At 43.2% G+C, this 15,357-nt stretch overlaps 1 protein-coding gene across 4 annotated transcripts in view; it reads left to right on the top strand.

Annotated features, from left to right (window-relative positions):
- LOC137384483 (triple functional domain protein) overlaps positions 1-15,357 on the top strand; it is an 873,575-nt gene that overhangs the window by 388,645 nt on the left and 469,573 nt on the right. For all 4 annotated transcript variants that reach the window (XM_068058645.1, XM_068058631.1, XM_068058625.1 and 1 more), the window contains exon 7: positions 8,867-9,058. In XM_068058645.1, the coding sequence (XP_067914746.1) occupies positions 8,867-9,058 (192 nt within the window). The remainder of the gene's footprint in view (positions 1-8,866; positions 9,059-15,357) is intronic.

Below are 15,357 nucleotides of genomic sequence, written 5' to 3'. Positions count from 1 at the left end.
GGCGACCAGGCCTTATGGCAGCCCCCTCACTGTTCGGCGACGGGATCAACATTTCCATATGTTACTGAATGCAAATGAAGAAATAATTACTCACCTCGTCACGCTGGCCGTCCCACTCCCATGTTATGGTTGATGGCCGGCATTCCCGCGCAGTCCGATCCCCGATAAGTGAAGTATGGCCGAACACTGGTGGGGAGGAGGTAAGTTTTCAGGGCGGTAGGGGAGCGGCGTCAAATCTTTTTAATTGGTCTGGGGGTGGTGGGAAGGAGTAAAGTTCACAGTTCACTAACTTTGTTGGGGGGGGGGAAGGTTGGGATCGCAAGGTGTTTTTTTGCGGGGGTGGGGGGAGAGGGCAAGTAATAAATTTTAAGGTCAGTGGGGGATGTTTTTATTCTGTTTTTTAAAATCCGGTTTCTTTAAAAATGTAATTTGTCATTTCGGGCTCTAAGCCCTTTAAAATTGGCGCCTGCACAATGGTGCAGCCGCAATTGCTGGGGACGGATCACCCACCCCCTCTACGTCATCGGGAGGGGTAGGGTTCTGCCCAGGCCATGTAAATGAGCCACCCCGTTTAATATCGTGGTGGCTCCGCGGAGCAAATCCCGCACGTGTGCCCTGCCATCTTTGCAGCTGGCTGTCAAGAATGGCAGCGAGCTGGTAAAATTCAGCCCTGTGTGTCTGATACTGTTTCTTGTCTTGCCTTCTGTTTCTGTTTTCTACTTCTGGGTGTCTGGAGTGTTGGCCCCTGTTCTGTCGCAGGGACTTCGCCTCCAAGTAGTTAAACTGGCCCCCAACACTTGCCGAAACCTGGAGGCCGACTGGAAAATCCCAGTTGGCCTCCATTAATTGGCCTTAAGTGGCCCTCAACGGCTGTGTCGGCTACCTGCCGCATGTCCAATCCTGTGTCAGCAAAAAGGGGCGGCACAGTGGTTAGCACCGCAGCCTCACAGCTCCAGCGACTCGGGTTCAATTCTGGGTACTGCCTGTGTGGAGTTTGCAAGTTCTCCCTGTGTCTGCGTGGGTTTCCTCCGGGTGCTCCGGTTTCCTCCCACATGCCAAAGACTTGCTGGTTGATAGGTTAATTGGCCATTATAAATTGCCCCTAGTATAGGTAGGTGGTAGGGAAATATAGGGACAGGTGGGGATGTGGTAGGAATATAAAATTAGTGTAGGATTAGTATAAATGGGTGGTTGATGGTCGGCACAGACTCGGTGGGCCGAAGGGCCTGTTTCAGTGCTGTATCTCTAAAACTAAAACTAAAACTAAAAACGGCCCAGGGGCAGAATGGATTTGGGGAACCAGCACGCAGGCTGGTGGTGCTATTTTTAGCATATGCCTGCCTCTGATCCCAGCCCCAGCAGGACCTAAAAATCAAGCCTTCTGTCTCTGCTCTTGGCTATCTTTGTTCAGTGACTGTAAAACAGTGACACTGAAAATGTTGTGTAACACTTGTTGTTGCAGCCTCCAACATTTCTCGAGATTATTGTATACAACTGTCATGACTGACTCGAACATCACATTGTAATGAGGATTAAAATATATTTAGTTAAACAGAAAAGCCAACTTCAAATTACTGAAATGCTACAGAACTATTTTTGCACATTAACTTTTATTTATAGCTTCATGTTTTTTAAAATATTTGTTCTTGAGGATTGTTACGGTATCTGAATATATAAGTTCTATTGTCGAGGCCAGGACCTGATGGTGTTAGAATATGGCTAGGCCAATGCCATAACTTCAATTATAATATAGTTACAGTGGTCGTTTGGTATCATGAATGCTGGTTAGCAGTGTTACATTTTTGTTATGGGGTGGTGAAGCTTTGTTCCATACAGGGTTGGCTTTCCCAAAAGATGTTGCATCATACAATGCTTGTGAAGCGAGAACACAGGGTGTTAAGTATGCTCGTGGGCATGGTTTGTTGCTGAATAACGGAGTCGCAGGCAGTGTATGAAAACGAGCTGCCGAAAATCAGAGTTAAGAACCTTTTAGCAGAGGGAAGCGATCAACATAAATTCCCTGAATTGAACAGTGAAACTAAATGCATTTAACATTGTACTAGGTAATTCCTGTTGTGTTATCTGAGATACATTGGTGCATATTTGACTTTATGGGGGAGGATTATCAAAGAACAGTACAGCACAGGAACAGGCCATTCGGCCCTCCAAGCCTGCGCCAATCTTGATGCCTGCCGCAACTAACACCTTCTGCACTTCCGGGGCCCATAACCCTCTATTCCCTTCCTATTCATATATTTGTCAAGATGTCTCTTAAACGTCGCTATCGTATCTGCTTCCACCACCTCCCCTGGCAGCAAGTTCCAGGCACTCACCACCCTCTGTGTAAAAGAACTTGCCTCGCACATCCCCTCTAAACTTTGCCCCTCGCACCTTAAACCTATGTCCCCTAGTAACTGACTCTTCCACCATGGGAAAAAGCTTCTGACTGTCCATGCCGCTCATAACTTTGTAAACCTCTATCAAGTCGCCCCTCCACCTCCGTCGTTCCAGTGAAAACAATCCAAGTTTATCCAACCTCTCCTCATAGCTAATGCCCTCCAGACCAGGCAACATCCTGGTAAACCTCCTGTGTACCCTCTCCAAAGCCTCTACGTCCTTCTGGTAGTGTGGCGACCAGAATTGCACGCAATATTCTAAGTGTGGCCTAACTAAGGTTCTGTACAGCTGCAACATGACTTGCCAATTTTTATACTCTATGCCCCAACCGATGAAGGCAAGCATGCCGTATGCCGCCTTGACTACCTTATCCACCTGCGTTGCCACTTTCAGTGACCTGTGGACCTGTACGCCCAGATCTCTCTGCCTGTCAATACTCCGAAGGGTTCTGCCATTGACTGTATACCTCCCACCTGCATTGGACCTTCCAAAATGCATTACCTCACAATTGTTCGGATTAAACTCCATCTGCCATTTCTCCGCCCAAGTCTCCAACCGATCTATATCCTGCTGCATCCTCTGACAATCCTCATCATTATCCGCAATTCCACCAACCTTTGTGTCGTCCGCAAACTTACTAATCAGACCAGCTACATTTTCCTCCAAATCATTTATATATACTACAAACAGCAAAGGTCCCAGCACTGATCGCTGCGGAACACCACTAGTCACATCCCTCCATTCAGAAAAACACCCATCCATTGTTACCCTCTGTCTTCTGTGACTGAGCCAGTTCTGTATCCATCTTGCCAGCTCACCTCTGATCCCATGTGACTTCACCTTTTGCACCAGTCTGCCATGCGGGACCTTGTCAAAGGCTTTACTAAAGTCCATATAGACAACATCCACCGCCCTTCCCTCATCAATCATCTTCGTCACTTCCTCAAAAAACTCAATCAAATTAGTAAGACACGACCTCCCCTTCACAAAACCATGCTGTCTCTCGCTAATAAGTTTGTTTGTTTCCAAATGGGAGTAAATCCTGTCCCGAAGAATCCTCTCTAATAGTTTCCCGACCACTGATGTAAGGCTCACCGGCCTATAATTTCCTGGATTATCCTTACCACCCTTCTTAAACAAAGGAACAACATTGGCTATTCTCCAGTCCTCTGGGACCTCACCTGTAGCCAATGAGGATGCAAAGATTTCTGTCAAGGCCCCAGCAATTTCTTCCCTTGCCTCCCTCAGTATTCTAGGGTAGATCCCATCAGGCCCTGGGGACTTATCTACCTTAATGCTTTGCAAGACACCCAACACCACCTCCTTTTTGATAATGAGATGACTGAGACTATCTGCACTCCCTTCCCTAGGCTCATCGTCCACCAAGTCCTTCTTCTTGGTGAATACTGATGCAAAGTACTCATTTAGTACCTCACCCATTTCCTCTGGCTCCACACATAGATTCCCATCTCTGTCCTTGAGTGGGCCAACCCTTTCCCTGGTTACCCTCTTGCTCTTTATATATGTATAAAAAGCCTTGGGATTTTCCTTAATCCTGTTTGCCAATGACTTTTCATGACCCCTTATAGCCCTCCTAACGCCTTGCTTAAGTTCCTTCCTACTGTCTTTATATTCCTCAAGTGCTTCATCTGTTCCTCGCCTTCCAGCCCTTACAAATGCTTCCTTTTTCTTTTTGACTCGGCTCACAATATCCCGTGTTATCCAAGCTTCCCGAAACTTGCCAAACTTGTCTATCTTCCTCACAGGAACATGCTGGTCCTGGATTCTAATCAACTGACGTTTGAAAGACTCCCACATGTCAGATGTTGATTTACCCTCAAACAGTCGCTCCCAATCTAAATTCTTCAGTTCCTGCCTAATATTGTGAGAATTAGCCTTCCCCCAATTTAGCACCTTCACCCGAGGACTACTCTTATCCTTATCCACAAGTACCTTAAAACTTATGGAATTATGGTCACTGCTCCCGAAATGCTTCCCCACTGAAACTTCGACCACCTGGCCGGGCTCATTCCCCAATACCAGGTCCAGGATGGCCCCATCCCTAGTTGGACTATCTACATGCTGTTTCAAGAAGCCCTCCTCGATGCTCCTCACAAATTCTGCCCCATCCAAGCCCGTAGCACTAAGTGAGTCCCAGTCAATATTGGGGAAGTTAAAATCACCCACCACTACAACCCTGTTACCTTTACATCTTTCCAAAGTCTGTCTAAATATCTGCTCCTCTACCTCCCGCTGGCTGTTGGGAGGCATGTAGTAAACCCCCAACATCGTGACTGCACCCTTCCTATTCCTGAGCTCCACCCATATTGCCTCGCTGCATGACCTCTCTGAGGTGTCCTCCCGCAGTACAGCTGTGATATTCTCCTTAACCAGTAATGCAACTCCCCCACCCCTTTTACATCCCTCTCTATCCTGCCTGAAGCTTCTAAAGCCTGGAACATTTAGCTGCCAATCCTGCCCTTCCCTCAACCAAGTCTCTGTAATAGCAACAACATCATATTTCCAAGTACGAATCCAAGCTCTAAGTTCATCTGCCTTACCTGTTATACTTCTCGCATTGAAACAAATGCACTTCAGACCACCAGTCCCGTTGTGCTCTGCAACATCTCCCTGCCTGCTCTTCCTCTTAGTCCTACTGGCCTTATTTACTATGTCCTCCTCATTTACTTTACTAGCTGTCCTACTGCTCTGGTTCCCACCCCCCTGCCACACTAGTTTAAACCCTCCCGAGTGACGCTCACAAACCTTGCAGCCAGGATATTAGTGCCCTTCCAGTTTAGATGCAACCCGTCCTTCTTGTACAAGTCCCATCTGTCCCTGAAGAGAGCCCAATGGTCCAGATATCTGAAACCCTCCCTTCTACACCAGCTGCTCAGCCACGTGTTTAGCTGCACTATCTTCCTATTCCTAGCCTCACTGGCACGTGGCACAGGGAGTAATCCAGAGATTACAACCCTTGAGGTCCTGTTTTTTAACTTACTACCTAACTCCCTAAACTCCCCCTGCAGGACCTCATCACTCTTCCTGCCTATGTCATTGGTACCGATGTGTACCACAACCACTGGCTGTTCACCCTCCCCCTTCAGAATGCCCTCTGTCCGTTCAGAGACATCCTCGACCCTGGCATCTGGGAGGCAACATACCATCCTGGAGTCTCTTTCACGTCCACAGAAGCGCCTATCTGTGCCCCTGACTATAGAGTCCCCTATAACTATTGCTCTTCTGCGCTTTGTCCCTCCCTGCTGAACAACAGTGCCAGCCGTGGTGCCACTGCTCTGGCTGCTGCTGTTTTCCCCTGATAGGCCATCCCCCCCAACAGTATCCAAAACGGTATACTTGTTAGAGAGGGGGATAGCCACAGGGGATTCCTGCACTGGCTGCCTGCCCTTTCTAGCGGTCACCCATCTATCTGCCTGTACCTTGGGTGTAACCACTTCTCTAAAACTCCTGTCTATGACGCTTTTTGCCACCTGCATGCTCCTAAGTGCATCCAGTTGCCGCTCCAACCGATCCATGCGCTCTGTGAGGAGCTGCAACTGGGTACACTTCCTGCAGATGTAGTCGCCCGGAATGCTGGAAGCGTTACGGACTTCCCACATCTCACAGGTGAAGCACTTCACCCCTCTAACTGACATTTCTATCACTAATTAGTTAATTGATATAAAATAAATACTTATTAAATCCACTTCACTATGTGGTCCCTAGTGCTAAATTTCTGCAATAAATATTCAATGCTGTCTAAATACAGTAATCTCCTCCCTCTGGTTTAGTTACTCTACTTATTAATTAGTTAATTAGTGTTTTAATCAATTTTTATCAGTTTTATTTTCAAATTCGGTACAGATTCCCTACCAGCCAATCAGGTCACAGCTTTCCTGTGACGTCACTTTTTCAGTTTTTTTTCCCACCCGAGGTAACTTACTCTGTATACTCACTGCTCCGAAACTCCGCCCTCCAAGTCTGCTCCGAGAATCCCCGAGGTAAGTTTTTTTTTATATACTCACCGCTCTGGATCTCCGCCCTCCGAGTCTGCTCCGAGAATCCCCGAGGTAAGTTTTTTTATATACTCACCGCTCTGGAACTCCGCCCTCCGAGTCTGCTCCGAGAATCCCCGAGGTAAGTTTTTTTTATATACTCACCGCTCCGGAACTCCGCCCTCCGAGTCAGCTCGGAGGTAATCAGCTTTGTTATGTATTTTTCCCCCAGAATAAAGCACACCAAACCAGGTTTCTTTAAACAATAACAACATTAACTATTCATTAGAAAAGAAATAATAAGTTGTAACTACTAACGAGATAAATCTATGCATGGAAAAAAAAACCCTTATTCCCTTAACCCTCATGCACACACACATACTTTCAAAAAGAAACGTTTAACCGGTTTCAAAAGGGGGGTTTTGGATTATTACTGTTTCTTAGGAATAGGAGGAATAATATAAAATGATTGAGTACGATTGCGTTCTGTTACGATGTTTTTGGTACAGTGAGGTGTCTCAGAGTCGAATAGTCGGATGCCACTCGAAGTCTCTCCAGGTGAGGTTGATGAACAGTCTGTAATGGGTAGGTGTTCACGGCAATTTAACTGCAGCAGGCATCACATTGGTCTTCCATTGGAGTGCAGCAACAGGTCTACTTGGGTTTTGAAACAGCAGTCTCGTAGTAGAAGAATTCTTCAGATTTCAGGATTTGCTTAGAACACAGGAGGCAGCAGGGATCTCACTGGCTGCAGAAATTCTTCAGAGGCCAGAGGCAACCTTTCAAATGCAGAGTCTCAAGAGATGCGCGTCTCAGGGAGAGGTAACACCTTTCTGGGTCTTGTCTCTCTGGCTCCATGCAGGTCAAGCAAAGACTTCAAATGCCTGCTCTTTGTACAATTCACAGGCTTTTAAAGGGTCCAAAGTGAAAAAAGCACCTTCCTGAACATGGTCACATGTCTCCCCTTAGTCACTCACGCTGCTCTGAAGATAGGTCAAACCCCTGTGATTTCCTTGAAACTGCTGACCTTCCTGTCCTTTTACAAGTTTAACTTCCTTTCAAAACACCCATAAAGTTCAACTCTTTGTTCTGAACTTCCTTTCAAAACATTGCTGGAATTCCAATTATTGTTGCAGGTATCTTTCACCGAGCAGCATCCTTTTTTCCAGTTTTTTTTTGAAACACATAGAAGTCCAAAATTTTAGTACAAAAAAAAACCTTTTGTAACAATGGGCTGTTTGGAACATTGCCAGTTTGATTTACTTTTTTAAACTGTCGACAACCTTGTCCACCATGAAGCTCCTCTGGCATGGCTGCACTTTCTATGTTTATTTGATTCCATCTCCACTTCTTAATTCGGCTCTTTGACTTCTTGTTTAAGATTTTAGGAGACCCACATCTGTTTTTTCAGCTGTGGCCATCACATTCAGACCGCATGCATTGCTTTGCATTTCTGCACATTTGTTTTACCAATTCTGGAAGATGGTACTTGTGATTTTTTAAATATATATATGAAATAACACAAGTTGATTGCTAAGGGTCATGTTTGGGGTTGACCCATAATGTTCAATGGTACCCCATTGTTTTCAATCTGTCATTAGTGTTATTTTTACAGTGCTACCTAACGTTGCAGGTCATATGGAACCTTGAAGTGACTCACTATTTATAATACATAATAGTTATATACCAACATTTACCTTTTTAATTTATATTTGGAATTTGGTAATTTCTTTACTGTACAACTTGGAGCTTGAGGAGCACACTTGTTAAAAACATTTATATATAGTAATAGCTATTCTGCAAATATTTGACTTTTCTCAGCAGGGACCCATTTCAAGAATGCATGGCAGTGACCCCTAATATTTGCGCGTCTGATCTTGAAGTATCTTTGGCAGAAATACAGGGGGCTGTGGTAGGTGTTCAGGCATCATCAGTATGATTACGCTAGCCAGGTGTTCCTAATATTGGCCTTCAGTGTAAAAACACAGCTGTCTTTATAAAGATGGTGATAGTAAGCTTTTTATATTATAACATAAAATCTTTTAATCGCTAATCTGAACATGTTAGTTGTTTAGACCTTGCAAATATACATTTGATGAGCCTGTTATCCATCTCGGTGCAAATTTCAGTTCAGCAAAAAAACAATGAGAACAGAAAGTGGCGGAAATACTCAGCAGGTCTGGCAGGACGTGTAGAGAGAAACAGAGTTTCCGTTCTCATTTCAGAGTTCCAGCATCCGCAGTATTTTGCTCTTAAGCAAAAAAAAAAGTTTTATTTTGACAATTTAAATCCCTGCCTTTGTTTTAAGAAAAGTGAAAATTAAGTTTAAATTCTTTTTGGAATTCCTAAACTCAGGAGTGTGATGATTCTTTCCATGTTGCTTTGTACCATCACAAGAAAAGACTCATATATTATCCAAATATATATTATTTGACAAAGACCAACAGTTGTTTGTTCTGTGTGTCTTTCCATAGAATGTATATGTAAACATCAACCGCATAATGTCAGTGGCCAATCGATTACTGGAATCTAACCATTACGCATCTCAGCAAATCAAGCAGATTGCCAGTCAGCTGGAGCTGGAGTGGAAGGCATTTGCAGCAGCACTAGATGAACGCAGCACCTTGCTTGACATGTCTGCTGTCTTTCATCAGAAAGCTGAACAGGTCAGTAAATGTTCACAATATATGCAACTGCTGTTTATATGGACAGTGCACCACAGGTAATTTGTAAGCCATTCTGTTTTATTTTAAGGTGCTTTATTCCATTTATAGGTTTCTTATAGAGTCAGAACATTTCAGCTGGGCAAGGCAGACTAATATTGACCCATTTTGCACTAAATAGATAAGATTCAGGGCAAGCTGATTCCTTGCAAGTTCTTTCATTCTAAAAGCAGTCTAAAGTTATTTCAAATCTCCCACTGTCCACTTTTCAGTGGCATGATCTAGAGTAGAGAACAGCTGCCTTGCAAAGGACATCAAATAATTAATTTGAGTAATTTACCTCAAAAATATTTTAAAAAATTATATTGTGGGAATTGACTTATAGAAGACAATAACTGCTGTTAATGGAATGCTGGTGGTAAGTTTGTATTATTTGTGCATTTTGTTCATGAAACAATGGGATTGACTACATTGGGGTATTGCCATTTAGGGTGCCGTGGTGGTGGTGTGCCCGAGGGCAGGTTGTCTGCTCTTTTTCTCCACCAGGAGAGATGAGCATGACTAGGGAAGAGGGGATATGAGGTGGTTTCCCATTACCTTCATCAGACCAGAACGGGAATTGAACCTGCGCTGTTGATCTGAATCACACACTAGCCATCTAGCCAACTGAGTTACCTGGTCCCCCTCATTCAGGGTGACCTCCACCAATTCGTTCAACTAGACATACTCAATAAATGCCTTTGGAAGCTGCAGTCTGTTTTCTATCCTTCTCCCAGCAACATAGCAATTCAACGTTATAGGCTCCATAGAGGATGTTTGTAAATTTGAATATTTTGAAAAATAATTGGTGTTTAAAAAAAAAAGCTACCTGCGACAGCCTTAGAGTTAAGTGGTTACCATACATAGAACTTTATCCCCTGTTCATTGGCTGACTTTTCATTGGCACCTCAATGTCTGTGTTGTAATGAATTCTGTAATCAGACTACAACTAATGGAGCCCTTTACCAAGAAGTAAGCAAGAAAGACCTGTCTAGTCACTTCTTATGTCAGAAATTGGCTGTTATTTGTCCAAAGTTTTATCATTAACTTGTGATCATTAAAAAAAAATATTTATCTCTCAGGGAAAAATATGCCACTCTTTTCTTTGTACTGAAGTCTGTTATGCATGCTTTAGTTGTAGTCTGATATAGTGGTTTAGCCTGGAGGCCTATGATTTAACTAAAAGTCTGAAATATATAGCGGAGCCACCAATTGTCTGTTCTAACAACTGCTTGTTACTGTGAAAAAACTAGCTGTTGGTACGTCTTGTGCCAAATATCTTTGTTAGTTGACAGCAAAACCCATTACTGTAATTGTAACGTAAAACATGCATCAAAGTTAACGATAAGACATTTGACTATAATGGGATATTGTCATGAAATAGCCTGTTTTTTTTTCTACTATGCACGAGTCTTAGTTGACATATTTAGAGACTAACAAATTATTTCAAGAAAATAACTGAATACTTAGTGGTTGATTTTTTTTGTGAGTTCCTAATGCCGTAGTCCATTTGTGTTGAATGTAACAGCCCAGCATTCATATTATAGATTCTGCCCAATTAATTACCATAGAGAATTTTTGTATCTCCAAATGACCATTGAGCTTCATAGTCATACCTTGGTAAAATGAGATTTAATGGCCTTAAAGTGTTTGAGTGTCCAAGGTTACATTCTGCTATTTGTTTAGGCATTGAATTCTGTATTTTATTGACATTTTATCTTTCAAAGAAAAATTTGTATATTTCTGCTATAGTTCTTCAGGTTTCTTTGTAGTTCCTGTGAATGAAAATCTCACTGGTATGGAATGATTTTTAAATACTGTTATGACCAAGGAGGGAGAAATGCACTCTTAATTCAGTCCCACTTCTCCACGGATCACAGCATATCAATACATTTTTCCTACCTATCGCAGAGTAACTAATTAGACACACTATTTGTCCCCCAGAATGAAGCACACCAACCAGCTTTCTTTAAACAACAACATTAACTATTTATTAGAAAAAAAAGTCATAGCCACTAATGAAATAAATCCATATATATGAAAAACTCTTTATTTCCCTAACCCTTATGCACACACACACACACACGCAAAAAAAAGTTAATCTGGAAAAAAAAGGCTTCTGATTTACAGCTGTTATATATGAATAAAAGGAATAAAATAATTCAGTTTGTCACGTTCTGGTAGGAAATTCTTCAGTAGGGTAAGGTGTCCCAGAGTCGAATAGTCGGATACCACTCGATGCCTCTCCAAGTGAGGTTGATGAACAGTCTGTGATGGGAAGACGTTCAAGGCAATTCGACGATAGCAAGCGGCACGTAGATCTTTCAGCAGGGGTGTAGCAGCAGGTCTGCTTAGGACTCTCAGCAGCCGTATAGCAGTCGAAGCTTTCATCAGGTTCCAGGATTTTCCAAAACACAGGAGGCAACAGGCACCATTCTTTGCAGGAATTCTTAAGAGACAGGAGGCAATAGGAATCTGTCATCTTTCAAATACAAGATTTCTTTTCAGGAGAGGCAGGTTTCCTTTTTATAGAGACAGATCTTTTTCTGGGTCTTCCACTTTGATTTCCAGGCAGGTCAGAAACCAAATTTCAAATGCCTGCTATTTGTCCAACTCACTGGTTTTTAAAAGGGTCCAAAGTGAAAGGAAACCTTCCTGAGCCGATCACATGACCAGACACAGTGTCCTCCCTGTCATTCAAAGTGTTGCTCTGAGGAGGTCAAAACCCCTAGCTGGCTTCCTTGAAACTGCTTGCTTTCCTATTCTTGTATACAAAGTCAACATCCAAAAATTTGCAGGTGTCCATGTCCACTGATCATCCTTTTTTCAGTTTTTTAAAACACACAGAATTCTAAGATTTTCGTGCAAAAATAAGACTTCTTGTAACAATACCAAGTGGTTTTGTCAAATATGGAGCATATTTATTCTTACAACTTTTTATGATTTGTAGCTAACCATTACCATTCCATGCTTCTATCAACATACTTAGCAATAGGTCCAATTAAAATCTTAAAATGGCATTCTAAAATTTGGGTTTTGATTTCTATGATGAATTCTAAGGTGTGTGCATGTTTTGATAAAGGTTCGTCGTTTGCAGTTTGGCTTCACAATGCACGCTTTTAAAAATGCAAAGTAGGACTAGTTAGCACTGTGGCGACTGTGACAGTTCATTGTTCTCTAGTAGGTTAAAGAAAGCTGGAAAATTTTAAAAACCAGGTCCACCTCTTGTTACACTACCACTTCCTGGATTTAAATTCTGTTTTCGGCGAGAAATCCTCCCTGCTTTGCATTATTTATTATCCATTCACAAGATGAATGATGAGTGTTATGAATTTATGACTAGACGATTTCTCCATTGTTACAAATTTAGGTTGCTGTAGGTACCTAATTATCTCACTTGACTTAAGCAAGATGGCTCCTAACGATACTCCAGCATTTGTAACCTCTTCACCTCAGTGAAATCTCTCAATTTTCCTTCAACAAATTTGATTGTCTTCCTATTTCAAAAAGCCTTTCTCTGCCAGCCTCTGTCCTAGTTTCTGTTTTATCTCGTGTTATTCATTTGCTGAAGTAAGTATAAGACTTAAAAACAGTGAGTTTGATATCCTTTTGATTACCCAGACAAAAGGTAACAATTTCTTTATTTAAAATGTCCATTTAACATATTATCAGCTTTTGTCCAGATGCTTTAAGACTTGTAAGAATACACTTAACTTAAAAAAATTAACACTCTTTTTCAATTCTTTCTTTGGAAAAAAATGGCCAAATAATCCTGAAATTTGCCACATGGAATTTATGACTGCAGGTATATAATTGAAATGCAAAAGCAGCAGCTAGTATATATAAAAAAATTAGAATAAAAGCTCGTCATTTCCTGCTTTTTTTTCTGGCCTTGAGAAGATTGAGATTGGCAGCTGTCAGTCTAGAGAGAAATAATAGCATACGTAAGATTAGATTAGAGATACAGCACTGAAACAGGCCCTTCGGCTCCCCGAGTCTGTGCCAACATCCCCACCTGTCCCTATATTTCCCTACCACCTACCTATACTAGGAGCAATTTATAATGGCCAATTAACCTATCAACATGCAAGTCTTTGGCATGTGGCAGGAAACTGGAGCACCCGGAGAAAACCCACGCAGACACGGGGAGAACTTGCAAACTTCACACAGGCATCACCCAGAATTGAACCCGGGTCGCTGGAGCTGTGAGGCTGCAGTGCTAACCACTGTGCCACTAATTGGCATGAGACTATTTACAGAAATAGATTTTGTGACCTTTAATAGAACAGACAGGACATGGGCTGGAATTTTACGCTCTCCACCACCCCCAGCCACCCCCCCAAAGAGCAAGATTGTGGCGGGTTGGGGGGGGTGGGTGATGGGTTGGGGGAGAAAGTGGGGTGTGTAAAATGGACTGAGAGACTCTGGGGGCCCTTCCCAACCCGCTCCCACCTCTGCTGCCATTTTACATGGGGCGGCGGAGATGAAAAATGGCGCGCCCGTCCCAGGTCAGTTAAAGGCTACTTAAGGGTTTCCGCCCGCCGCCACAGGAATTTTACCATTGGCAGGCGGCCCAGACCCGAGAAAAGCCGGCTGTGAAAAGCAGGTGACTTTCTGACAGCCTGGGGAGGGGGGAGCCCTCCTGATCAGACGGCCTGTGCCCGACGGAGGGTTGTCCACGATGCCCCAACCACCCCCAACGCCCAACACACCCCGCGTGCCCCCAATTGACCATCCTTGCTTTGCCAGGGCCCAACCGAACACCCCCGGCGAGGCCCCAAAAGTTTACCTCTTCCTGGGCCGTCCTTCCTTTTCTTCTCGAAGCTGGGTTGCAGTCCTAGCAGTGGCCACTGCTCCCAGTGGCGCTGCTGGGACTAAGAGCGGTCGGCCTGCTGATTGGCCGGCAGCTCCGTTATGCAGGACTTGCTGCCTCAATGAGGTGGAGGTCCCATCTCAGACCAATTAAGGGCCTGGGGATTGTAAAATGCGGTCTGGATCCCCAGGCCAGGCGGAGGCGGAATCACCACCGACTTTTCGGTTGGTGGACGGCTCTCGTCCAACGAGAATAAAATTCTGTCGATAGTATTGTTAAACGTAACAATAGAATAATACATTGTGCAGCAGGTGGAATAGTACTTCTATTTTTATGAAAAAGTGCATCATCCAACTTGCTGTGATCAGCGCGATGGGACATCTTCTGTGGATGAAAGTCATGAAAGACTTAGTAGCCCATTTTGCTAATTGGTCACAATTGCCAAAAGCCATGCTACTTGCATTAGTAACTAAATCGTAGTCAGCCGGATCAGATTTGTACAGTGGTTCCTGTAAAAGTGTAAATTGACAGTGTGCAAGCATGTTTTGTGGCATTAAAGTTTGCAGGCCTGAACTGATCACAAAATAAATACAGTTAAGGGAGTGCTACTTAGTTTAACTTAACTCTGGAGTAGTGCGTTCGGTTCCAGTCACCACACTTCAGGAAGGATGTGAGGGTCCTTGAGAAAGTGCAGAGGAGATTTACCAGAATGATTCCAGTGATGGGGGATTTTGCAAGTTGCAAGGTTAGGTTGGAAAAGCTGAGGTTGTTCTCCTTGGAGCAAAGGAAATTAAGATTTGGTAATGGTGTACAAGATTATGACAGGTTTAGATAAGGTAGACCAGGGAAAACTGTTCCCATTAGCTGTTGGTACAAGGACAAGGGGACACAGATTGAAGGTTTTGGGCAAGAGATGCAGGGGGAATGTGAGGATGAACTTTTTTACGCAGTGAGTGATATTGACCTGGAACTCGTTACCTATGAGTGTGGTGGAAGTGGCGACAATCAATGATTTCAAAAGGAAATTGGATGGTCACTTGAAGGAAATTGTGTTCCCTTCTGCTGCTCCTGTAGTTCACATTGAAGTTGTACTCTGGATTTATATTTTCTACATCAGTTACTATTTTAGATACCATTATGTAATTCCTTCTCATTACCTGTTTTCAAGGCTGAAAAGCCCTAGATTTCATGGTTCATAGAATGGAACCTGCATTGAATGTGGTAAGAATTTGTTATAACCAGATTTGTCCACCAGAAAGTAATTTCAGTGACATATGTAACATGCAAATTCATTGTCATCTGGCTATTACTGTAATAGATCTGTAATTATTGTATGAGGAATTGTACATAAAACTACAGGTAAAGTTGGGGGAATATCAGTGTAACCAATAAGATATCCCCAAAATTACAAAGATGTAGGTTTGCACCATCTTTCTCCCTGTGTCTGCGT

This window comes from Heterodontus francisci, chromosome 2, assembly GCF_036365525.1.
Source record: "Heterodontus francisci isolate sHetFra1 chromosome 2, sHetFra1.hap1, whole genome shotgun sequence".
Classification (NCBI taxonomy): domain Eukaryota; kingdom Metazoa; phylum Chordata; class Chondrichthyes; order Heterodontiformes; family Heterodontidae; genus Heterodontus; species Heterodontus francisci.
The sequence above is the reverse complement of the archived record's forward strand: the minus strand, read 5'-3'. Positions and strand labels throughout refer to the sequence as shown.